The following is a 25,223-nucleotide window of genomic DNA, read 5'->3' as shown; positions in this document are numbered from 1 at the left end:
CACCTCATGCTGGTGGTTATGTCTGTGACTTCTCTCTGTTCCTCCTTTAGTACTGAACTTTGTCAGATCAATTATTAAATAAGAAGGAGAGTGTCTGATATCACTGGCTTGCAGCAGCAGCAAGAGAGCAGGTGCTTTGTCATAGCAGCAAAGGTTCCAGATAAGTGTTGGGAGGAGGAGAGCTGGAGTGCACTGGAGCTGTGAGTTAATGGCAGTCTGAAGGCACACACAGCTCACTCGAGGAGTTGTAAGCAGCCTTGGGATAGGCATGTAACAGGAGAAGAGCTGACATGAGGCAGTAAAAGGGAACTTCTTTCCTCTCTTTTTTGTTTTTTTGGGTTTTTTTGAACTGTCTTGTTTCTGTCTTGGTTACACAACGTGGGCTCTGTTCAGCGTGGGAGTTTGCATGCAGAGTTCCTCATGTAAGGGCAAGAACAGAAGAACAGAAAGCTGGGGATATAATTGATCTGTGTGACCTAAACTCATTTTGAAAGAATAGAAAATGCTAATTGCAGGGTAGGACTTAAAGATGCATCCATGCTCTAAAAAAAACAGAGAAGGCAGGTGAGCTGCCAGCCCCCCTGGGAACAGGGTAGTTAAATCCAGGAAGGATTTTTCAGAGCCAGGGCAGTCAAAGCAGGGTGGCTGCTGCAAAGCCATTCTTCATCCTGATGCCTGCAGTGAGGGTAGGAAGCTTTTCATTTGAGCAGGCTGCTGCTCAGTGCCAGGCCTTGTCAGCCTGGTGTCTGGAACCAAAATAACTGATTTGGCTGTAGCTGTCGTTAGTTTTGTTAGGGAGAAGATCTCTGAGAACATGACAGCTGTAGATTAGCAGGACCTTATTTTTGTATCCCTTTGGGTTTAGCAGGGTTTAGTGTCCTGTAATTGCCAGGCCATTGCTGCGTAGTTGTTTTAATAAATTAATGAATCTCCATCCCTGGGTTTTTACCCTGCTGCTACGTGGGATACCTGTCTCATGGCTGCTTTTTCCTGCTCAAAACAGAGTTCATCAGGTTTCCCTCACCCTTCTGCTGCTCTGCTTCTCCATTTCTCACTGATTAGAATAAAAACTGCACTGTGGAGGGCATATACCCAGCAGGGCTTTTCCCTTCCCTCCTTTGCAGCATTTTAAATCCCATCCTAACACCCTGTCCTCTCTCACCCCGTGCAGAGACCACCACCAACACCTCTGAGCTCGACAACAGCACAGCATCAGAGCACAAATGGCCTTCCTGCAACGCCCAGGATGAGATGCTGAACTTGGCCTTCACCATTGGCTCCTTCCTGCTCAGTGCCATCACTCTGCCCCTGGGAATTGTCATGGACAAGTACGGCCCCCGCAAGCTGCGGCTGCTGGGCAGGTGGGTGTGCAGGGCTCCAGGGGCTGGGGGCTCACTCCCACCCTGGCTGGGTGCTCTGGGCTCCCTGCAGCCTTGGGAAGTGGCTGAGGGATGGGATGTGCAGGCAGCAGAGCAGCTCTGGGGCGATTTCAGCCAGCACAGTGCATTGCTCCATAAGGGAAGGGCCTGGGACTCGGTGTCCACAGTTGAGCTCGGCAGTGCTGCTCTGTGATCCCTGGCCAGATGGAGCCTGGAGGAAGAGCAGAGTCATTTGTGAGTCAGGGAGGGTAGCTTTCTCCTTGGGCTGGGAGCTGTGTCCTGAGAGGCACAAAACCAAGATGTTACATCATTGTTTGCAGGCTGGGGAGTTAACTCAGGGATAAACATGTCCTGTTGCCTTTCCCAGGGCCCTTCTCTTCCATGTGGTGTGTGTTGCTTTCTGTCTCAAACAGTGACATTGTCAACTGCTTCTGTCATGGCATGTAGGGATTAGTGACTTTTGGGATCACTGGACCCCAGCACTGTTTTAACTGTCACAATTTTAATGCAGTGAACTTGGTTAGAAACCAAACTGGCCTGTGGGCAGAGTGGGAAAAACAGGGCAGGTCTCTGAGTCAGACCCTACCAGAGGGGACTTGAGTGCTGGGGCTCAGGACAAAAGCTGCTGCTGTTGCCTTTGGTCACCCTGAGGTGAGGGCTGGAAAAACTGTGCTGGAAAACCAGTGGGAATTTGGGTCCAGACAGAGCTGTGTCAGTGCTGGGTGGAAATGTTCCTGCCCCAGCCCTTGTGCAAGGCTTGCCTGTAATACTTGTTTGCCAGTAAGATTTGGGTATTTCCCTGGATTTTTTTTTTTTGCCAGCTTCCCTCCCTCTTACAGAAAGTGCCCTGCGAGGTGCTGAGGAGGTGGAAGCAGCTGTAATTGACTGTGGGCAGGGCTGTTTGTGAGAAACTGATGGCTCTGGTTCCCTTGCAGTGCCTGCTTTGCCGTGTCCTGTGTGCTGATTGCGTACGGTGCCAGTAACCCAGACTGTAAGTTGGCATCTTTCTGCTGAGCTGGGAGCGTTGCAGGGCTCTGGTTTGGGGTTTTTGGGGAAGCAAAGTTCAACTGTCACCCCCCCAGTGCTGTACTGGGGTCACAAGCCAAGCAATCAGCCAGGCTGAGGGAGCCAAGTGGCTCTGGGAAGGGCTGGTGTTTCACAACACTGAGTGGAGAGTGCAGCAAGGGCCAAACGTCTGAGATACCCAGGTCTCTTAGTTTTGTCTTTGGGCAGGGCCGGGTCCTGTAAAGGAGCAATTCCAAACGAGTTCCTGGCTTTTTCAGGGTTGGGAAATAGGTAATAGCACCTAAAGTTAATTGGCTTTTTTAGCAGAGGTAGATGGAGCTGGCTGCTCAAGAGCAGATAGTGAGTGACCCTTTGGATTGTTTGTTCAAGTAAATCTTCCTTTTGAGACCCAGCAGACAAGCTGCATCAGCAAGTCTGTGCCTTAGAGAGAAGGAACCCCTCCATCCCCTCTGAGCTGCCTTGGAGGAGAGCCCTGTCCCTGCCCGTCTGTGTGGCTGGGGAGATGCCTGGTGACATATCCTGAGGGTGTTGATCCACGGAGGTTCCCACATGTCAGGACCGAAGCCTTTAGGGCTCTGCCTCCTTTCCCTCTGCAACCCCCGTGGGAGCTGAGGGCAGGTTTTTTATTGTTGCAGCTCTGTCTGTGCTGATATTCATTGCCCTGGCCCTGAATGGCTTTGGTGGGATGTGCATGACCTTCACATCGCTCACGGTAAGTGAAGAGTTACTACCTGACTGCTCTGTCCCTCACTGTGCCTGTGAGCTGGGCTGGCAGGCAGCAGCAGAGAGGATCTTCTGCCTGTGGCTTGAATAGCACGTGTTTGTGTTTGGTACAAAGGGTCACTCACCCTTGGGAGTGAGTCCTTGGTTGTTATTCTAAAGCTTGTTTTCCCCATTCTTTTATTTTTTTTTTCCACCTGCCCTTTGTATCTCAGGTGAAGGTGGGGAGAAAAAAGGAAGTGTTTTTGTCTAGGGCTCATAATGTGCCTGTACATGCAGTGCTCAGCTGCTTGGCACAGGCTGGAGGTGTGTTTGCACTGGATTTAGCACTGACATAGTGCAGCAAGAATCAGCAGGGCACAAACCCTTGCAGTTGGGTATGACCAGCTTTCTGCAAGCACAGTGTGCATCTCGCCCCCATGGCTCTTCTTGATCACGAAAGGTTTTGCTTTTCAGAAGGGTGAGAGTCTCTCACAGGCTTCTTTAGAAATGCTGTGCTGTTGGGTGTGCACAGCCCACTTGGATATATTCAGGATTGTATGGAAAACTTTGGTCAACAACTGTCAGCTGGATCTCTGTGTTTTGGGGTTCTTTCTGCCTGGAGGCAGAAGCAGTATCATTCTCCAAATAACTGCTTTATTTTCTGCCTCATTACCCTGATTGTTGTTAGTGTGGCTCAAGCAGGGCTGGGTGGAAAGTCGCCCAGAAAACAAGCCTGGGAAGCACTGCTTTTTTTTAAATTTTTTTTTCCCCCTGAGCTGTAGTTAAAAACTTTCAGATTTGGACTGCACTACCTTGAACTTGCTGTTAAAGTAAAACTTCCTGTTAAAGTTGCCTCTAATTTAACAGGGCTTAGACACTGGCTGAGGTCCTGAGACATAAGCTTGGCAGAGGCTGGCTTTAGAGAGCACTCTGTGTGCCATGGTTTTGCTGCTGCTGTTGCTTTCATATACCCAAAGCTTTCAGAACTCTGTGCAGATGTTGCTCTCTCCTTCATATGTGGTGTTCTTCACTGGAAGCCTTGTCTGTGACCCCAAGTAACTGTGGGGCAAATGTCATCCTGCTTCAAATAAAAGCAAGGAATAGAGGAGCACCTCAGTAGTGCTGTGGGAGAGGAGAGGATTCCCATCCTGCTGCTGCCAGCATTGATTATTGTCTCCCTGGGTGATTATTAAGGGGTCACAGATTATTTTAGAACCACTGGTGATGATAGGAGCGAGGGCAGGATAGGGCAGGAATAGATTGGGTGTGCTGTGGCTTTTAGCAGCAGAAGCAAGCAAAGCCACTTATTAGTGCCCTCATTAGTGAGCCAGTTCTGCAGTGCCAAGGAAGAGCAGCAGCAGGAAAAAGGTCAGCTCTTCCAAGAGGAGATCCAAGCCTTGGGGAGCTCTGAAGGAGGCAGGGATGATGTGAGGCCACTCAGATGCCTCAGGTGGAGCCCATCCCTCAGTGTGTTCTGCAAAGAGCTGGGCTGGCTTCAGGCCTGGCTTCTCCAACCCACAGGCAGGTGTAGCTGCTTGTGCAGCTGCTCTGATGCATTTTGGTACCTGAGGTGTCTAAATGTCATTAAAAATAGCCTCAAGTGGGAGGGAAACGCTCCTTTACCTGCACCACAGCAGAGCTGTGCCGCTGCCTGTTAGAGCCGGCTGTATGTTGGTTGTTGGCAGCTCACAGCTTTACCATTGTGCCTGCAAGCTGCACTTGGTGTGTCAAGAACCATCTTGTGCTGTCACAGGGTGATGCCCTGTGGATTCCTTCCAGCTGTGGCTCCTGGGGACAGGCAGGGAGGGACACAGGGACAAGCTCATGGGCTGTGCCCTGAACACGCTGCATGGGCTGAACTGAAAGGGGACACCCAAAGGACCTTTGTAAGGAGGTTCATTACCCAGGAGATGATGAGCCCTGCTCCTGCCGGTGCCAGCGGAGCTGGGTCTGGCTGCCACAGGTCACAGCAAGGTGACTCCCTGCTCCTGCCAGCTGCAGGTGACCTGAGCTGCTCCAGGAAATGGCTCAGACCCGCTGGTGCCATGGTCCTCAGCCACCCCAGGCAGGTTTTGGTTGCTGCTTTGTGGCAGGGTGTCCCTGAAGCCCAGCTTGTGGGGTGTCAGGTGTTGACACCTCCTGGGACACGGTGTGATCTGGTGGCAGGGACCCTCAGACAGGGATAAACAGGATTAGAGCCTGGGACAGTGCTCCACAAAGCTGTTGCCTCTTGAGTTTAAAGCCTTTTCCAGCAACAAGTCCCCAGGGTATCATGACAGCACATGGCAAGCTGTGGAGCCAAAACAAGCTGCTGCTCCTGGGTGCCTGGGCTGTGGCTTGGGGACGAGGGGGCAGCCAGCAGAGGCTTCCCAGTTCTGGGAACAAGGTCAGCCTGTGCCTGTTGTTAAAATGCAGAGAGGGGAGATTTCTGCCTCGTGACTTGGTCTTGGCCAATGTAAGTGAAGATTGGAAATGGAAACAGATCTGTGCTGGTGGCTCTGACAGCAACACAGGAATCTGGCGCTGGTTCTGCTCCGAAGCTATTTCATGCAATGAAATAAACATGTGTGATAAATTACCACAAAGAGCCTTTTATAGATTGTTCTCTGTCCTGTTTTCCTTTCAAAGAACTACAGCTGCTTTGCTCTGATTTTCTGCTGCAAACAGCCCCCTTTAATCAGAGGGGGGGGGTATGTTTCTGGGTAGGGAATCTTTTTTGCTTGGAAATATTAGGAAAACTTTGGGCTCTGTGAGCTTTTTTTTGTTGGAGAATGGGAACAGGAGTTTCCATATGCTTTGGGCAAAGGGGGCAGTTTGAGGCTTTCCTGCAGAACATATTCTTAGTGTCTGTGTAACTTTCAAACACACCCCCAATAGGGAAAACAAAGTTTAATTGAACAAAAATACCATTTTTCAGTAGTCTAGTTCTCAATGCCTTGATTTTTTTTTTTTTTGCTGTTCTTTCAAACAGTCCTTGCAAGAGGAGGGAAAGCAATGCTGTGCTGTTTTCTGTATATGGAATGTCTCCAGAGAAAAGCTGGAAAACAATATAAATTATTATAAACTCACTGTAGGGCAGATGAGGAAAAAAAAATCTGCAAGAGGAAATGATTTATCAGTTTAGGATTACGGACCTGCAATAAAGGATTCCAGTAAAAAACAGTTACGTGTGGCAACATTCACAGAGTGTTTTGTGACAGGGCATAAAGTTAATATTGCATTGAGTGTCAGTGACCTTTAAACAAGAGGCTTAAGAGTTTCTGTCGTCATAGGTCTTGCAGAATTGGAGCTGTCATACCAGAATGGGCAGAAGTTGCTGGAGGAGTCACTTTTGCCCTGCGGGGATGAGATCAGAATGAGGATTAGATCCGTTTTGGTGGCAGAAAAACAGAGCTCACTTGCTCCATGGCTTGTGTTTTTTATTGCCTTTTTTTTTTTCTCTCCTTTCTGTGGTTCATTTTTTCCAATGCTTGCTAGTATAAAGACAGCATGAAAAATGACTTGGTAAATATTGCATGTTGTTTTTGTGGCTGGTCTTCAGATGAGACCTGCACAGACGCTGCCAGTGCCGGCTCTGTCTGAGAGGTTTTTTGGTCTTGAACTCTTCAAGACTTTTCCCCCTTTTCCCCCTCTGCCCCTCCAGGCAGTCCCACATTTCTGTCCCTTCCAAGTGCTCAGTGTTTGCACTTTCTGCTTTGATTGGGCTGGATAAGACATTAAATCTCTTCCGTCCAATTTTTTTAATCTAGCTCCTTGCTGGGTGCCAAATTGGATTTGAGGAAATCTTTAGCCTTTCTAGGACTTCTGTCCCAATCAAGGCAGAAGCAGCCTTGGGTTCTCCTGTTTGTGGCTTCCTGTTCTGTGTCTCCAGCAGCCCTCAGAGCAGGAGGATCCACCTGGAAGTTCCTTTCCTGCTGCGTGAAAAAAGCTTTTTGTGGACTCTGGACCTCTGGGGAAAACCAGCCCTTGCCAAGAAGCAGCTGTGTTTGTGCAGCTCTTGCCCTGCCCTGAGCTCCCCAGCAGGAGCAGCAGTTTTGTTGTCATTTCTGGACATTATTTAAAGTTTGGGGTGTTTGGGATGAAACAAATGCCCATCCTGGTGACAGCGACCATCCTTTTTTACAACCCTCAGCCATTCCCCTCGGCAGATGCTGCTTTCTGGGAGTTTGTAAATCGAGGGCAGTGCTTCCAAGAGGAGATTTTTTCAGTGCCTGGTAACAGACCTTTGCATCCTTGAGCAGTTTCCTGTCTGCAGCTCCCGGGAGCAGCCTGCTGGCAGCTCTCCCGCATGCGGGGTGATGGGTGTGGGGATGCTCTGCAGAGCAGCACAGCCCTTCTGCCTCCTCCTCCTCCTCCTCCAGGGTTCACGGGCAGCATCAGGCTCAGCACATCACTGCTGCTGCCCAGCCTGGGGTTATGTGAGGACCTGCAGGCTGCAGTGCATAGGAGGCTCTGCAGTGGATGATGAACAGCCAGATGGGTCCCGGAGTGCTCCTGCTCGGGAATATTTCTGCCTTGTAAACACGCCGTGACACGAGCCAGATTTGCTGGCCTTGTATGCTGCTCCTGGGAAAGATGGGTTTGTTTTTCAGCCCTGCAAGGGGGGGTGGATGGCAGCACTTGCTTGCTCAGGTTGAAATTCTCTGAATCTTTTTGCTCAGCAGCCTCTTTGCACAGAAAAAGGGCTGCTCGTGCCTTCAGTCCTAGAAGGCATCTCTGCAGTGTCCTGCTTTGAGGTCCTCTGAGGCTGACGTGGGAGTGATGCTCAAGTGGATTTGGGGAGTAAGTGACCCAAAAAAAAGGAGGTGGGAGGGAAACCTGCCAGCCTGCAGCAGAATCTCTGCCTATTGACCAGCTTCAGGAGGTGTCAGCCCAGCTCTCCATAGCCTGACAACTTCAGTGCTTCTCCCTGTAATTTCCAGTGTCCAGGACAGCATTAGTGAGTGATGGAAACTTGTTCACTTCTGGTTGTTTAGGAAAACAGGGGGTTCTTCCTTTCCCAGCAGAGTAGGAAGCTTTCCTGCTGGAGAGACCTTCCTTTGGTTTCTGCCTTTGGATCTTGGGTGGAAGCAGGGGCTGCTGAGCCATCCGGGGAGTGATTTTGCTGTTCAGGTGGCAGAAGTGGTTGCTGTGAGCTGCTGCTGCCTGTCCTTACTGAGAGCTTTGCTTTCCCAACAGCTCCTTGCAGAACCAGCCTGGTCTGCTCTCAGCACACCAGTGAAGGGGGTGGCTGGCAGGAGCAGCAATGTTGTGTTGCCTGCTGCAGAGCTCAGTGGCTGTGCTGAGTGATAAATCCTTGGGTATCTGGTGTTTGTGACTCCTTCCCTGCACCTAGCTCTGGGACAGTGTGCTGAGGCATCTGAGCCATCCCAGTGATGCAGAAATGATCAGCAGAGAGTCTGCTGCCACAGAAGGAGCCTTGGGGATGGCTAGAAATGGAAATGCAAACAGCAGCACTGTTTGTGTGCTTGTCTCTGTTCCTTCTTGTTATAACAGGAACTTTCTGGTCTGCTGCAAAGGATTTGGGTGCTGACCCAAGGTGCATAAACAAAGCTGGCAGCTCAAGGTATTGCAGGGTGTGTTAAAGACTGCAGCCTGTGTCTAACAACCCTTGGCTAGAAAGAGGGTGACAAACAGAGGGTTTGTGGTAGAGGAAAAGTGGTGGCTAAAGGTTTTTGGGGTAAGGAACTTCTAGGGAAAGCACAAGAGCTGGAGCAAATGCTCCTGTGCTAAAGGTGAATGATGCAAAATATGCTGTCAGTCTGGAAAGAAGCAGCATCAGTAAGCACATAAATCTTGGGTTGTAGACATTGCCTGTCTCCAGAGACACCAGTGAAACCTGCAGAGTAATATCTTATAGAGCTAAGTCATGCCTAAGTACAACTGGCTGCTTCACATTGTGGTATCCAGGAGAATTAATCCTAAATGCCAATATCTCCTTGAGAAAGCCTCATTCCTGCTCCAGCTGATGTTCCTCTCTCTCCACAGCTGCCCAACATGTTTGGGGACCTTCGTTCCACGTTCATTGCTCTGATGATTGGCTCCTATGCTTCCTCTGCCGTGACATTCCCAGGAATCAAGGTGAGGCTGTGGGATCAAGGCTTGGGACTGGTGGTGCTGTGCTGGTGTCTTGTCCTATTTAGCAATAAAGTGGAAAGAAAGAGAGACCATTTGCTAAAGGTCTTTTTTAGGGGTGTGCATTTGCAAGATTCAGTTCCTGTCTGTATCAGAGACTTCCCAAGTGACTGCCTCAAGAATGCAGCAGATAGAAAACTTGAGAAGTGCTAAGTAGAAGTGAAAAACTAAAGTTTTTTTAGAAAAGATTGCTTTGTTAATATCTAAGTTGTGTGTATATATATTTTAATACACAAATGTGTATTTTATCTGTGTGATGGTCACCAGTGGTTGGCTTTGAAGATAATTTATGGCTGGCAGATGGCACTGAAGGGATGTGAGATGGTCACCTGGGCTGCCTGGATAGATCACCTGGGTCTGAACCAGGGATGTTTCACTGCAGTCTCAGGTGTGCAGGGAAATTCCTGCTGGTTTTCCAAGAAAGTCACAAAATTGTTTTGTTACCACTTGAGTGACCCATTTTAAGTGTATCATGATGTTCTTTCCCTGCTTCTCTCAGACCTCATTCCAAGAATATTGCAGCATCTCTCTGCTCCTGTAGCCAAAACCATATTCCCTTGTGATTCCCAGGTTATCTATGACTTTGGGGTCTCCTTCATCCTTATCCTGCTTGTCTGGGCAAGCTGTGCAGGACTCGTTTTCCTCAACTGCTTCTTCAACTGGCCCCTGGAGCCTTTCCCAGGACCAGAAGACATGGACTACTCGTGAGTCTGCAGGGCTAATCCCATTCCTAATCCTCTAGGAAAAGCTGGCACAAAGAATTTAGAGGAGTAGTAGACAGGGAACCCCTTGCATGTTGTTTGTTGCTGCCACCTCTTAGGCTGAGGGTTTCTGCCTGCCACCAGCATGGCTTACCTGTGCAAAGCAGAACTTTCCAAACTGTGGGAATTACAAAGGGAGAATGATCTGTTCCTGGTCATAAGTATTTTTATATTGATTTATGCCAAGTTGGCCCAGGGAAAGTATCTCAGTGTGCTCTGGATCAAAACCATTTGTGGGTCTGTAATGGAAACCAGTGCCTTAAATCCACAAATAGATAGCCCTTCTGACTCCTGCAACACTGCTGCCTCTGACTCCTCACCCTGTGTTGCAGCTCTCACGCTCTTTGCAACCCAACAGGGTGAAAATAAAGTTCAGCTGGCTGGGCTTTGACCACAAAATCACTGGGAAGCAGTTCTACAAGCAAGTGACGACCGTGGGGCGCCGTCTCAGCGTGGGGAGCTCCATGAAGGGCCCCAAGGAGCCAGCAGCTCTGCAGGAGAACAACAAGCTCTGTCTGTCTACAGTGGACCTAGAAGTGAAGTGCCAGCCTGACAGTGCAGGTGTGGTTCTGGGTGCCCCAGGGTGCTGGCACAGGCCTGCTGGCCTCCCTGCTCTGCTCCAGACCTGTTTGCAAGGGAGCAAAACGTGAGCCAGGTGCTGCCAGGGCCTGGTGCCAGCCACCAGTTATGTCAGGAATCCTGTCCCTGTGTCCTTCCCTGAACACAAATGGTGCAGCCAGTGGTGGGGACAGCACATGGGAGCTGCTGTGGCTGCAGGGGGACAGGGCAGCTGGGCACTGCTGGCTCTTAGGTGGATTGTTGCCACCATGACCAAGCCTTCTTTACTTTGGAGCATCATAGAATGGTCTGACCTGGAAGGGACCTTAAAGATCATTTAATTCCACCACTTCCACCAGAACACATTGCTCAAAGCCCCATCCAGCCTGGCCTTGATAGTGAAAGCAAATGGTTTGAGGCTTCTTTTTGTCCTAATCCACAGAATCAGGGCATTCTTCCTGCTGCCTTGCCCCACTTTGGTAGCCAAACTCCAGCACCTGCAGCTGCTGATGGTGGGAGTTTGTGAGGCACCAGGTGAACTCCTTGGGGCTGCCACTGGCACTCCTGGCCAGGAGAGGCCCTGCTGTGAATGTTTGCCAGGGTGTGCTGCCTTCTTCAGAGGCTCTGTTCTTCCTTCTGCAGCTACTCCCTCCTTCATGAAGAGTGTCTTCAGCCCCATCCTGCTGCTCAGCCTCATCACCATGTGTGTCACCCAGCTGAGGCTCATCTTCTACATGGGAGCCATGAACACCATCCTGGAGTTTCTGTCTGGAGATGAAAGTCAAGGTAAGGGAACCCCTGAAGACTTTCACTGCATCCTTGGGGCTGGGAGTGACCCAGCCTTGGTGAGTGGAGGCCGAGCAGCTGATTACTCAGCAGATGCTCCATGCAGGGCAGTCCTGGGTGTCCAAGTGCACTGACAGCTGCTGGGAGGGCCCAGGGAAGGGCTGGAAGCAGCCCAGCACAGAGGGGCAGTGAGGTGGGTGCTTGAATGTCAGGCTAATTTTAACTCTGTGTCTGTCAGATACTGCCCCACGTTATTTCCCCACATAGGCCTCTTGCAAGTAACCCCTGGGGGTGGACTGCTAATTTTTATTTTAACTAGAAAACCTATTTCAGCAGGTATTTGCTTGAGTTATCCCAAGCAAGCAGAGAATGCAGAGCAGCTGACTCTCATGAGTAATGCTTGGACTCAGTGCCTCAGCCCAGCACCCAGGGGGGAGAAGGGAAGTCAGAGCTGGTTTTTTGTGCAGCTTGCTGGGTGCTGGGGAGGCTCAGGGCTGGACTCCCTGCATTTATAGTTCTGGTGAAGTTTCATGGAGCAAACAGGAAAGAGTACATTAGTTTACTGTCAAAAATACCCAGGATTGCAAAACAGGACTTAGCCTTTTTTTTTTTTTAATTTTGTTTTTGTCCTTTGTAGTAAGATCCAGTTTGAACTTGTTAAATCTGGATTGCATGAAGCTGATAAATCAAGAGGCACTCCTCTGAAAACAGGAGTGAGCTCTGGGGGAGGGAAGGAAACTCAGGAAACTCCAAGTGCCCTGGCATTCCCTGAATTGCTTTGTTTCTTGAGCCTCTGACAGCCTGCAGCATTCAGCTCTTTATCTCCTGCCTCAGGAGCCAGCTTAGACATTAAACAGCAGGACAGGACAAACTTCACACTGCCTACCTTTCCCAACACTGCTTCCTTTTCTGCTTACCTTGTAACTCTGACACTGCTTTTAAAAAAATATTATTTCTTTTTACCCTGGCTTGCTGTACTAATTTAATTTTAATTTCTTTCCTTCTCCTCCCCTCCTTGGAATTTCAGAATTAACATTAACTGTATAAGCTGCCAATTCTGCTTTGATCCAGCTCCCTGCTAAAACAGGGATTGTGCCCCTTGAGTATGCTGCAATTTTTCTGTGCCACCTTTAAGATTTCTTCCTTATTTTTTCCCCTTCCTCCCCCTGATTGTAGCCTGGGCTCATTGCAGTGCAGTCTCTGTCTTGGTGTTTCCATGGCATCAGCAAAACAGTGGCATTGTCTGGTCTCAGCAGTGTCAGGCTCTGCTGCAAGAGCAGCTCCAAGGCACGTGCAGCTCTCCAGAAATGCAATCTGTGTGTGCACCAGGAGGGGATGGGATGCTGCTCCCTCACATTCCTCCTGGTTCCTGCCTTTATTCTCCTGGGTGGGGTTTGCTCAGAGAGCTCCCTCCACCTGCAGCTGCCCTTGGGAGCACTGAGGGAGGGGAGAGCTGGGCCAAACCCTGCAAGGGTTGTGGTCAAAAGTTAAATATTCCTGGGATTACAGCAGGAGAGAAGGATGTGGGGAGAATCATGCAGATCAGTAGTGAAGTCTTTAATTGCAGTGAGGCACAGTGTCCTTGAAAGTTCTTTCTGTGCAGGTTATGGTGAGTTAGACCTGTCAGGAAACCAAAAGGTGGAGAGAGCAGTCAGCCTGTGGCTGCTTATCTGCTGAAACCCCCCAAAAGATGAGGAAGAAGCTTTAAGGGTACATTCTGTAAATAATTGTGTTGTAGGAAGGCAGGGGAGAGGAGACCTGCTATACCTAGAACCTGGAATTTGTCTGCATCTTTGATAAATTGTCACCTTGCTCTCAAACATGGTGATACTGAGAGACCTTGGGCTGGAATACTCAACAGTGTGAGGTGTTTGCTCAGGGTAGTTTTGAGTGAAAAGCATCTAAAACAGGGGAATGTAAAGGTTTGTGCCCACGTGTGCTTCCTTTGCTAGGTATTACTGCTTTTTCTCCTTGGGAAAAAATATTTTTTAACATGACAGATAAGCTGAGGGGGCCTTGTTTTGTAGCAGCTACTGTTTCCTCCCCTTCCCTTGCTGACCCCATAAATTTCACTCCTTAATTCAAGCTGCCCTCTGCCCTTGCTGTTTAGAGCCTAAGATTAAATGTTCAGGGCAGCATAAAGAGGCAAAACATGACAGCGTGGCTTGCTTCTTACCCTCTATTAAAAAATAACCAGCCAGCAGTAAATCAGCTCCTGCAGAGCTCTCAGAGAGTGATGCCACCTGTTTCTCTTGGCTGCAGCAGTTGCTGTAATGAGAGGGGATGTGGGGTCACTCCAGGGCCTGTCTTTGTGGGAGGAACGGGGCCATGAATGTGAGGTTGGAGGTTGGAGGTTCCTCTCAGCTCCTTTGCCAGCAGCTGGAGCCAGGAAAAGATCACCAGGTGCCATCCTTGGGCACAGCAGAGCAGCCCTGCTGGGGTTTGCTGCAACTGTTTAGGAGAGAGAGGCTTGTTGGAAACTTTCTCTCCATTACCAAGTGGATTTTGGTGGAAATCCTGGCTGTGCTGCTTTGGCTAGGCTTAAAAACAGGAGGGACAAATGAGAATTTCAGCTGCTTTGCTTGCAGGGCTGTAACTTGTGCTCTGTGTGCTGAGATGGGCAGTTTCAGAGCCACATCCTTGTTTTGGAGCTGTGGCACACCGTGACTCACCAGCCCTTCTGTGTGCTGCCTCAGTCACCACGTGGGCTGCCCAGAGGAAGTGGAAAAAAGCCTTGCAGGGTGGGGGAACTGCTCAGTAACAGGAGGGGACAATTTCTTCTGAGTCTGCTGGCATCAGCTTTCCCTCAGCAAGCCACGGGGACACTTCTCTCATCGTTAGCACGGAATTTTCATCACTTTGAGCTTTGTAACAATTGCCCACAAATGATGTTATTTTTAGATGTTAATCTCCTGCCCCCTTTCTTCCAAACTTGTCCATTCAGCGCAAACTGGGTTATTCCTCACCTTCCCAGCCTGATTGTCCTCACTGGAGCATCCCAGCTGGAGAAGCTGCAGCTCCCAGCAAGGCAGGAGAGGGGATGACTAAAGCAGGCCTGGCTGTGCAGCACACAAAGCTTATAAAAACTCTTCCTGCTGGTCCTGCCCAGAATAAACCTCACTGACACTCAGTGGGTGCTGTGTCCCCATTTTTGGAGCCCTGCCTGCTGCTGCCCAGAGAATTCCAGTGCAGTATCAGAATGGCTGAAGGAAATGTGCCCAGCATGTCTATTCTGATGTCTGGAAGGCTGATGAGTGACTGATAAGAGAAGTGATAATGGGAAGGGTTTTTTTCATATTTTTTCCTATCGCTTGGACTGAAAACTATTTTTAATAATTATTTTTTTTTTTCCCTGCAGTGGCTTTCTACACTTCCATTTTTGGGGTCCTGCAGCTGCTGTGCCTGCTGACAGCGCCTGTGATCGGATACATCATGGACTGGAGAATGAAAGAGTGTGATGATGGCTCAGAGGAGAATGAGGAGAGCAACGCTGAGCAGTGCGTAGTGTGCCCCACACGGGACATGCAGGCACCTGGCAGGCCCCCTCTGCTCTGCCTTGTGTGTTGTGGGATCAAAGACTGAAAAGAATATTGGCTCTTCAGTATAGAAAAGAAAGCCTGAAGGAAGACTTGATAATTGCAGAGGAAAGGAGCAGACTATCTTCCATGTCCACTCAGATCAGTCGAGAAGAGCAAATTTAAGTTGTAGCAGGAGAGGCTCAGACTTCCCTCCTAGCCTAAGAGTAAGAGTAACAGCACTGAAATAATTACCCAGATGTTCCTCAGCTTCCACTGGTGGAGATCCCAGCACCTCCATAGGCAGATCTGTGACCAAACTGGTGTAGATAGTTGATGTGATGTGTAGAGAATCTTGCTGTGAGTCCCAGCAGCTGCTGGGGGTGTTTGTAACCCAGGTTTTGCTGTCCTTCCAGAGGTGACAAGAAGAAGAAAAAGCGTGACCGTCAGATCCAGAAAATCACCAACGCCACCAATGCCTTTGTGTTCACCAACTTCCTGCTGGTTGGATTTGGAATCACCTGTCTTATTCCTAATCTACCCTTGCAGGTGAGTGGGTGAAATGGGTGGGGTGCTGCCACAATGACAGCACAGTGCCAGGAGAACCTGCTGCTGGTGGCAGGAGGGCTGGGATTGGCACTGCAGGGAAACTTCCATCCTGCTTTGCAAGCCCCACTTGTAGAGCAGAAACAACACTCTGCACTTGGGATCTCTTGGGAAAACCTGAACAAGCAGCTGTAGTTGAAATGCCACTTGATTCAGAATTTATTTGCACTTTAAACTTTTTTTTTTTTTTTTAATTTTTTGAAGTTTCTGCAGCTGGCCTGTGTGGCAACTAATTCTTGCCCACCAGGATCCTCTCAGCAGTGCCTGTACATTTAAACTGGGCTTGATTTAAGCTGCTGAAGGTTGGAAAAACTTGCAGCAAGAAGCATAACATGGTGATGTGTACAGCAGCTTATTCCTGCGTCAAATGCTGTGCCCAATGGTACCTGTGGGATTATAAACCTCTTAAAATATTTATTCTGTGGCACCACCTATTTTTGGCAGAGGAGTTTAGTGATTTTATGCTATACTTAAACACACCTTGATGATGTAGGCAAACATCAGTTTGCCTATGAGCAAGTAAAAGCAGTTTGCTCATTCTTATGTGTTGTCTGCAATAACTTGTGGAAAATTAACTAAATTGGTGGCCATGGAAAAGCATTGTGATCCTGGCCAGGGGTTGCTGGGGACATGTCCTTGCAGCAATGCCACCTACAAATGAGAGATCCTGTGTGTGTGCAGAGTAAGGAAAAGCAGTGCCTGGAGACAAGTACAAATTTCTTCCCTCATGCTGATATTTCAGGTTTTGGGTCTGGGTTTCCCAATCCTACCTGAAAAGAGCAGCTTTTAGGAATGGCTGGTGTTGGGTTCTGACACACCTGAGTGGGTGTCTAGGATGTGACATTTTTCTGCTTCTTTTTTTCAGATTCTGTCCTTCATTTTGCACACAATTGTGAGAGGATTCATCCACTCAGCTGTGGGAGGCCTCTATGCAGCTGTGTAAGTCTCCGGTTCCCCATAAGATGTGGCTGGCCAGATAAACTGGTTTGGGATGATGGGCTGTCCAGGGGAGAGGGAGATCAGGAACAAGGTCTTCATGGTCAGAGGGGAAAAATGGTGCAACTTGTTTCCTCAGTCACCTCTAGACATGACAATAGCTGGGCTGAAATCCCAGGGCTTTCCTTGTTTAGCAACAGCGCCAGGAACAGTTATGTGTGAGACTAAACTATTGACACACAGGTTACATAGTAAAAACTCAAGGCTTTTTTTGTCTTGCAATGAGCAGATGTGTGCATGTGCCCAGGTAAAACATTAACAGGACTGAAAACATCACTGCTGCTCTCCTCTGAAGCTGACATTGATAAAACATTGCTCAAGATAGCATTAGTGATGCCTCCTCCCTTTCCCAGGACAGATCACCCATCCTGTTTCCAACTTTGCAAGTTATCAATAGCTGAATCTAAATGCTCTCTTCCTCATTAAGCAATGTTTTTGGCCTTGAAAACAGATCTGTCCCTCAGTGCTGAGGTAGGACAGAGGAACAAAGAGGAGCTGTTTTCTTTCAGGGAATCAGAGATTTGTTGGGGTGGGAAGGGACCTCTCCAGACCAAGGTCAGGTAGTGCAGGTGGTCCAGGAGTGCAACTGATTTTGTTTGGATATCTCCATGGATGGAGACTCCACTGCTCCACAGACTCTTTCTGTCAAAATCTAAGCCCCACATCTGGGAGAATCCAGACTAGAGAACACATTTCTGCTTCAGAAATGTATAAACTTTTGGTTCCCTGGCAGCCAGAAGCAAAATATTTTTGTCTTGGGCAAGGTAAATAAATGCATGTTGCAGTAAGTATCACCTTACTGGTAAACTAATCCTATTTGACCACTGCAACTCTGGAATTTCCTGGAGTTGAGGTATTTTTGCTTTGAATATGACTTCTTTGAATATTTAAAAGTTTTGATTTGCTTCTTTCTTCCCAAGTTTAGTTTAACCTGACTGTTTTTAATTACTGCTCAGTCACGGAAAGAGAAAAATGTTAGAAGATTCCTGAAATTTATTTTTCCATTAATATTATCTGATACCAGCACTTGCCAGTCAATAGTGTTGTTTAGTTTGACATAGGATCAGACTCGTCCTCTAAAAAGGAAAACACTAACCTGTTGTGCAGGTTTCACTCACCTCCAAAGGGAGCAAATTGTTATGACCAGATGAAAATGATTGCTCAGGCACTGGTGTTGTCATCTGGATAAAGCAGCCCTGCTTTTAACTTGTAAATATCCCCACTCTGCTCCCTGTGCAATAGAAACAGGAGCTGTATAAGCACTTCCACTTGCCCACAGCAGAGCTGCAAAACAAAACAAGTGCTGGATCTGATATTGCTAAAGTCTGAGACTCGGGATGAGAATGATCTGAAGAAGAAGGCTCCAGCCTTGGCAGCAGTTCCATTCTGCTCTCAGGAGCAGTGTGACACCACAGGGTCTGTGTAAATACCCTGTAAAAAGGGGCAGTTACCCTGCAGGGGCAGTTAACTGCAGGAGGGAGTTCTGCACGTTATGCCTGTCTTGGCACTGTGCTCTCACGTTGGTCTCTGTTGTTACTGGGCTGGGAATGTAATCTGACCTGGGTGATATGAAGTCAAGGTGACACATAATAATGCTGTTGCTTTCTTTGTTGACAGATACCCCTCGACTCAGTTTGGCAGCTTGACAGGGCTGCAGTCGTTGATCAGTGCCCTCTTTGCCCTCCTGCAGCAGCCTCTCTTCATGGCACTGACAGGACCTTTGAAAGGAGACCCCCTCTGGGCAAGTTCTTCTCAGTTTTGATATGAAAGCTTGGGGGTTAAGATGATTTTTAGCTCATTTAAGGGCTCCTGTGCATGGACCAAGGTTAAAAACAGCTGTAATTTTTCATGTCCCTCAGTCTGCTGGTACCTTGGTGCTGTCCAGACCTTTCCCTGTCCCTGTGTGAGTAATGAGTCCCTGGGCAGGGAAGCCAGTAACCCTTATGGTGAATGGAAAGGGAGGAAGGGAGTGCTTTCCACTAACACTTTATGTGGTGAGTCAGAATCTGTCAGGTTAAAAATGGGTGAGTGTGAGCAGACCTCAAAATTGAGAAAGAACACTGTGATGCTTGAGAACTACAAGCTCCAATTACCAATAAATTTTGGATTGCTGATGCTAATGACCAAAAAGCCAAATGGCTGTTGAGGGCAGGGCTGATGTGGTGTCTTGCTGAGAGTCTGGGCAGCTCAATAAAATCGTGACATGGGTGATGCTGGGGAGAATTCTGGTCTCTAGGCTACATGTGCCCATGCCTGTTGCTCTTCAATCAGCAAACTTAGTGTGAAACACCTGCAGCTCCACCAGCCCTTGCCTGTTCTATGGAACAAGACTCCCACAACCATAATCCAGAGTGACAAACTCTTGCAGCATTTAGCTTGCACACACAAGGTTCTCTAAGGATGAAAACAGTGGAGGATGTTGCCAGCACAGGGAGCAGGGCGTCTCCTGTTTGCCCACAGCTGGTGATGTGGGCTGGGCTCTGACATTGCTGCACGCGTGGCTGGGTTGTTGTCTTCTCCTAACCAGCCTAATTTTGGTTTGCTTTCCTCCTGCAGGTGAATGTTGGCTTGCTTGGCCTGAGCCTCCTGGGATTCTGCCTCCCAATCTACCTGGTCTGCTACAGGCGCAGGCTAGAGAGAGAAAAGAAGCAGAAGATGGAAGATGCCAAACTTTTCTTCAAAATCAACGGCACTCCCACTGAGGAAGCCTTTGTTTAAACTGGTGCTTCATGTGCAACCTCCCCTGTACAAGTTCCTACCACATCTGTGGGTTCTACCTGTGGTGTAAGCCGGGACTTTTCTCCCCTGGCTCTGCCAGTCTTTGCTCATCACTGGAATGAGGGCTGGACATCAGACTGAGATTTCCTCAGATATATGGCAGGAGGAGACTTCCCACTCCTTATTCCAAAACATGGGACACTTTTCCTTTTTATAAAGGCCACACAGCTATTGTGTCTTAAATTATCCCCTGATCACACTCTCCAGCAGCAGAGAGTTTGCATGGGAAACTGGGGAGAGAAGGAATAGAGGGATGGGGGAAGAAGGAAGACAGACCCTAATTTGAGTTTGCAAATGTAACACACTGCAGTCTGTTTTCTCCCCTTCTTCCCCCAAACTTGGCTGACACAGTCTCGGATGCAAGCTGCACTGTCCTCCCTCCCCAAGGCTTCATAATGGTCTTTCTGCTTGATGTGTAGCTGGAACCAGTGGTTTTACTGTCTCTCCAGACATATCCCTGTTCCTGAGGCAGGGAAGGGGTTTTTATTCCTATGTGTATGAGCACAGCTTCAGTGTTTTGCTAAATGTTGGCTGCTAGCACTGACAGCTCCCAAACCTTTTATTACTGCAAATGACACAGACTGTGAGCAATGGATCTGCCTTCCACACTGAAATGAAGAGCCTATAGTGGACTGCTGGTCCTAGAGCAAGCCTTGGGAGGCCTGGAATTCCTCTTCTTCCCGGTTCACAAACTCACCTGTGTTTTAAACTGTCTGCAGTCCTGGAGCCTCTGAGATAAGAATTGGATCTTGTTTACCGATGAAGTGCTTTGAGACTTTGTTGCCTTTTGCCTCTCCTTCCCCCCTGAGATGCCCCTGGGAGGGGAGCAGCAATGTGTGTTCAGTAAAAAGTGGAGAAGCTTCTTGAAGCTGAGTTCTGGGGCTTCAGATACCTTGGTGTTCACATGAGCTGACCTGCTGGTGAAAAGAACCAGGAGTGCAGAACACTCCTTTGTGTCTGGTAACTGCATCCTGTGGACATATGGCAGGGTGGTGTGGTGATGTCATTTTTCCTTTAGCCATAGCTGATTTACCTTGCTATGATAATGGTCACCAAGCTGCTGAACACCAGGTTACTGTGACTGACCAAAATGCTGCCACTTGGGCTGTTCTAGGAGCCTTCTGCAATGCTGATGCTCTGTCTGGACAGAGCAGCTGGTGATAGATGGATTGTAAGGTGAAGCTGCTGCCAGAGCAATACGTGTGGGTAAAGGTGCCCCAGGCCTGTTCACACCAGGGAGGGAATACAAAGGGAATTTTTAACCTGCTTATTTTTATAGAGGTTTTCCTTGTCTAAAGCAGACTTTTCTGCCCTTAACCTTCTTGTTGAGGTCGGCAGCTCAGGCTCTGGAGCCCTGTGTTAAGCACTGCACTGAGTGGGAGCAGGACTGTGCAGGGGTGAGGAGGAGCACCGGCTGCACCGGGCTGAGCTGGTGGCTGCGGGAAGGTTGGGGCAGAAATAAAACAATTCTGGAGAAATAGGGGTGGTGTTTTACTGCAAAGCCTGGCAAGGGCTCAGACATTCAACTTTTCTATGTCTGGTTGGCAAAGTCCAAGAAACAACACCGTGCTGCGACCTTCCTGTGACAGATTACCTGGAAGCTGAGCTGGGTGTGAGCTCCTTCGCTGGGGTTTGGAGGAGGCAGAATCCCGGGCCGGGCAGGGTTTGAGCTTTGCTGCAGCCCCTGGAGGAGGCAGAACCCCGGGCCGGGCAGGGTTCCAGCTTTGCTGCAGCCCCTGGAGGAGGCAGAACCCCGGGCCGGGCAGGGTTCCAGCTTTGCTGCAGCCCCTGGAGGAGGCAGAACCCCGGGCCGGGCAGGGTTCCAGCTTTGCTGCAGCCCCTGGAGGAGGCAGAACCCCGGGCCGGGCAGGGTTTGAGCTTTGCTGCAGCCCCTGGAGGAGGCAGAACCCCGGGCCGGGCAGGGTTTGAGCTTCGCTGCAGCCCCGCGGGTCCCTTCCTGGCGGTGCCGGGGCCAGCGCTCCGTGCGCCGGCAGCGCCATCTCCAGTCGCTGCTGCTCCGCACTCCCTGGTACCTGGTAGTCTTCACTCCTTTCAGGATTCACCACTCGAGGATTTTACACATCTGTGATTTTTTTTTTTTTAATAATGTGTTGCCTTTATTAAATGTGTTTGTTTCAAGGCAGATTTACTGCCTGCTGTCAGCACTGTGTTCTTCTGGAACTTTTTGTGTTTTGGTGATTGATGATTTAGTGAGCTTTCCATCTTTTTTTGAGCAATAATTAAGAAGGCAGAGTTTTGATTAATTTTGCTGGTCACCTGTCTTGTCTCAAGTACATGTTCAGAGATACACCAGCAGTGGTACAGCCAGAGGGCTTTCTGCAGATTTCTGCATTTTATATTACAATACTTTTAAATATTTTGAGAAGAGTCCTGTTCCTGCTCAGAGATACTTGTGACGTGACAATGACAGATAAAGTATCAGGTGTGTGAGCCTCCATCCATAGTCTCAGTGTCCTAAAGCAGAGTTGGTGCTTTGTGTGCTAGCCAGCATTATTTCCACCTCAGTTTCAGAATTGAATGTGATTTCTTCCACTCTTATGTCACTTAAATGCCTGTTACAAATGTCTCAGCAAAATAGTGGAACAGAGAGTGGCATATTTGAATGAAGTCTTAGGGGAGTTGCTGCTGCCTTTTAATTTAGCTGCACATTCTTCAAAGAACACAATTTTATTTCTGCCATCTACCTCCCTACTGCAATTCCCAGATCCTGCCCTTTATTAGGGATATCTTCAAATCCAGTTTAACCTGATGATCTGGTGAATGTGTGTGCTTAATGTCAGAAGCTGCTGGTCAGCTGTGAGGAGAGCTCATGTCCTGGTGGGTACAGAGGGAGGCTTTTAGCTGTTCAGGGTTGAACAGACAAATGGGATCATGTTCTGGATCATGCAAAGTCAAACTGGAATTCTTTGCTGCAGAATGTAGTGGAGAACAGAAGTAACTTTTTTTTTAAAGAAGAGGCTGGTAAAACAATGGTCTGATGCATCCACTAACTCAGGGAGATTTTAAGTTGCTGTAAATAAGAAAGTTATGCCAAGGAAAGATACTTGTCTGCATGTTCTGTCCTGTAAGAATTGGCCAAAGCTGGAGAAAACACACTGGGCTAAAGTGAAACACTGCTCTGATTGAATGGGGTGAAATTTATTTTGACAGTTGTGAACCAAACTAACTTCAGTCTCATATTTATCTATCAAAAACCTGCACCTGCATGCAAGATGTGCAAACACTCTACTGATTGTGGCATAACTGCTTCAGAGCTGCACCTCCTGCAGCAGTGGGGTCAGTATTGCAGGAGGGCAATATTCTGCCTTCAGATTGTTCTAAACATTGTCTTGCACAGCAGAAACACAGCTGGGGTGGTTGTTCAGGGGCAGTTTGCCTCATCCTTTGATACTTAGGGAAATAAGAGTTGTATATAATATTATATACATTTGGAGTGGAAAACAGCATTGCTGATTCCCCAGCAGGGTGTTTCAGGACCAGACAATGCCTGGTGCATGAGCCACCTTGTGGGGAAAATAAATGTACTACCAAAGAGTGGAGTCCCAGCAGTTGGCATCAATAATGCATTTATCTGTGGAACTCAAATATAGGTCAATGTGTTGTACTGCTCTCATAATTCCTAAATGATGAATTTGTAGGACTTGGGGGTTTTTGTGTCCTTTGTAGCTCCTTACCCTGATCCATATGGGAAGTGCAAGGAGGGTGGCCATGGGAAAGGACTCCATGGAAGTAACCCCAGCTGAATGTAAGGAAGCAGAAACCTGATCTGTGAGTACCTCAGAGTCAAAGGTGTTGCTGCGTAAAGCGATTGCACCTGCTGGAGACACTGCTCCCAGGCTCTACAGCCTCTCACATGCACTTAATCTGCATTTGTATTAAAATAAAATTGAATTCGCAGAGTGGGGAAGGGAGGGTGACAGCTTTTTGCTTTCACTAATCTGTCAGAACCTAAGCCCTGTTGACACAGCCTTTATAGCACTAATGCAATGACACAATGTCAGAAGTAGCAGAGAAAATCTGTGCTGTTCTGCTTAATAGGACACACTATGACAGTCACTGAGCAAAGCTATATCTGGATCCTTGAGATGAAACTGGACACAGATGTCTGGGAAAAAAAAGGGGGCAAATCTTGCTGAGACACCACTTTAAGTGCAATGCTGCTACAGCAACTGAAATGTTCAACTCCCACAGCAAAGCCTGGCCTCTTCATGCTCTGTGTGCAAAGGAAAATTGCAGGATAATGAGATTTTAACTAAGTCCGTAAATCACTAAAATGTTTTCGAGTAGGAGATTTCCCTCTTGACAGGCTGATGAATTTGGAAAATATGCTACAAAATTCAGAGCAGATACTGTAGGGTAAAAGGAATGAAATCTCTAAACAACACATTTTTGCTACTCTTTTTTTTTTCCCCCTTTGATTTTTTTTCTGCACCTGTAGAGCTTTTTGATATTCCCTACACCCCAGTTAAAAAGTGCAAAGTGCTCATAATGGAAAATAGTATTATAGTACAACAGATTCCTGTTGGGAATGGACTGGTTTGGGGTTTTTTATTAAAAAAAAAAAGGGCCACTTCTGATTCACAATGTTATCTTCTCTGGAATAGCTGAAACAATGATGTGTTATGTAGCTGCAATCTTACACATTAATTATAAAGCCCACAGGTCCTTGTTTTCCTCCATGTGCTGCCAGCCTGTCTCTGTGCAATCTGTTTTTACCAGGTGTCCTGTGCTCCACGTTGTCCTCCTACTGCTGATTGTCACTTCCTTGTGCCTGACCCTCTGTCACCTGCTTTTTATTCTGGAGACAATCCCCTCTTTCAGAAAACCCACTCTTTAACCTGCCAGCATTACCTCTCCCACCTTTTCCTGTCCACTGAATTTTTTTGTATTTGCTGAAGTGGAATTGTGAACTCCTCGGGGCAGGCCTGTGTCATCTTCTCTGTGTTTGTAAGGTGATGTGCACTCTTGCAGTACTATCTCAAAATAAAGTGATAATAAGTTAATCATTAGTTTTCTTTCTGAGGGTGAACATAATAAAAGCATTGGTTGCTTCCTAAGGAGATTATGGAACCATGAATGCTTTATAGAGTGGCATCTGCCAAAGGGCAGGACCCAGGTTGAATATTTCCTTGACTCTTCTCTAGGTTAGGAGCCACTGCCAATTAATTTTTTCTTCTCCAAATGAGTTTAATCTTGGAGAAAAAAACCCCAAACCCTGTAGGTGGCAGGTTGAGAATGAGATTGAGCTCTGCTATAGTATGAACTGCTGTCAAACAGTGACAAATAAACAGGGTGGCCTTAGAAGGGATCGCAGGTGTCAACAGCAAAGCTGCACGTCTCAGTTATCCATGCCTTAGCTTGGTGATGCTAAATCTGTGGTGGTTTACTTTTCCAATCCAATAATGACAATCATTGAAAATGCCATAAATCATGACCTGGTGACAAGGTGAAGCCCATAACCTGAAGCCACTCACCCTGTCTGACTGTAGCACTGATTTAACCCCTGGCTATTTGCGTTAATGCCCTGGCCACTCGTCATTTCCCTTCCCCACCCTCCCAAAAAGAGGGGGGCCACGAAGTTGACAAAAATACTGGAGCACGTCCCCTATTGAGACAGGCTGGCAAATTTGGGTTAGTTCAGCCTGGAGAAGAGAAGGTTGTGTGGAGACCACACAGCACCTACCAGTATCTGAAGGAGCTACAGAGAAGCCAGAGAAGGACCCTTCGTCAGGCACTGTAGTGATAGGACAAGGAGGAATGGGTTCAGACTGGAAGAAAGGAAATTTAGGTTAGATATTGGGAAGAAATTCTTCCCTGTGAGGGTGGGGAGGCTCTTGCACAGGGTGCCCAGAGGAGCCGTGGCTGCCCCATCCCTGCAAATGCCCAAGGCCAGGTTGGAGAGGGATTGGAGCAACCTAGGCTGGTGGAAGGTGTCCCTGCCCATGGCAAGGGGTGGAACA

At 48.2% G+C, this 25,223-nt stretch overlaps 1 protein-coding gene across 2 annotated transcripts in view; it reads left to right on the top strand.

Moving 5' to 3' along the window:
* The window catches only part of SLC43A2 (solute carrier family 43 member 2), a 32,096-nt gene extending 7,830 nt beyond the window's left edge, over positions 1-24,266 (top strand). For both annotated transcript variants that reach the window (XM_063174039.1, XM_063174038.1), the window contains 12 exons: positions 1,172-1,361; positions 2,315-2,370; positions 3,041-3,117; positions 9,096-9,188; positions 9,813-9,946; positions 10,362-10,564; positions 11,204-11,347; positions 14,706-14,844; positions 15,279-15,411; positions 16,334-16,407; positions 18,082-18,205; positions 19,021-24,266. In XM_063174039.1, coding sequence (XP_063030109.1) covers positions 1,172-1,361; positions 2,315-2,370; positions 3,041-3,117; positions 9,096-9,188; positions 9,813-9,946; positions 10,362-10,564; positions 11,204-11,347; positions 14,706-14,844; positions 15,279-15,411; positions 16,334-16,407; positions 18,082-18,205; positions 19,021-19,182 — 1,529 coding nt within the window. In that variant the 3' untranslated portion in view covers positions 19,183-24,266. The remainder of the gene's footprint in view (positions 1-1,171; positions 1,362-2,314; positions 2,371-3,040; positions 3,118-9,095; positions 9,189-9,812; positions 9,947-10,361; positions 10,565-11,203; positions 11,348-14,705; positions 14,845-15,278; positions 15,412-16,333; positions 16,408-18,081; positions 18,206-19,020) is intronic.
* The last annotated feature ends 957 nt before the right edge of the window (positions 24,267-25,223 follow it).

This window comes from Melospiza melodia, chromosome 21, assembly GCF_035770615.1.
Source record: "Melospiza melodia melodia isolate bMelMel2 chromosome 21, bMelMel2.pri, whole genome shotgun sequence".
Taxonomy (NCBI): Eukaryota; Metazoa; Chordata; class Aves; order Passeriformes; family Passerellidae; genus Melospiza; species Melospiza melodia.
The sequence above is the reverse complement of the archived record's forward strand: the minus strand, read 5'-3'. Positions and strand labels throughout refer to the sequence as shown.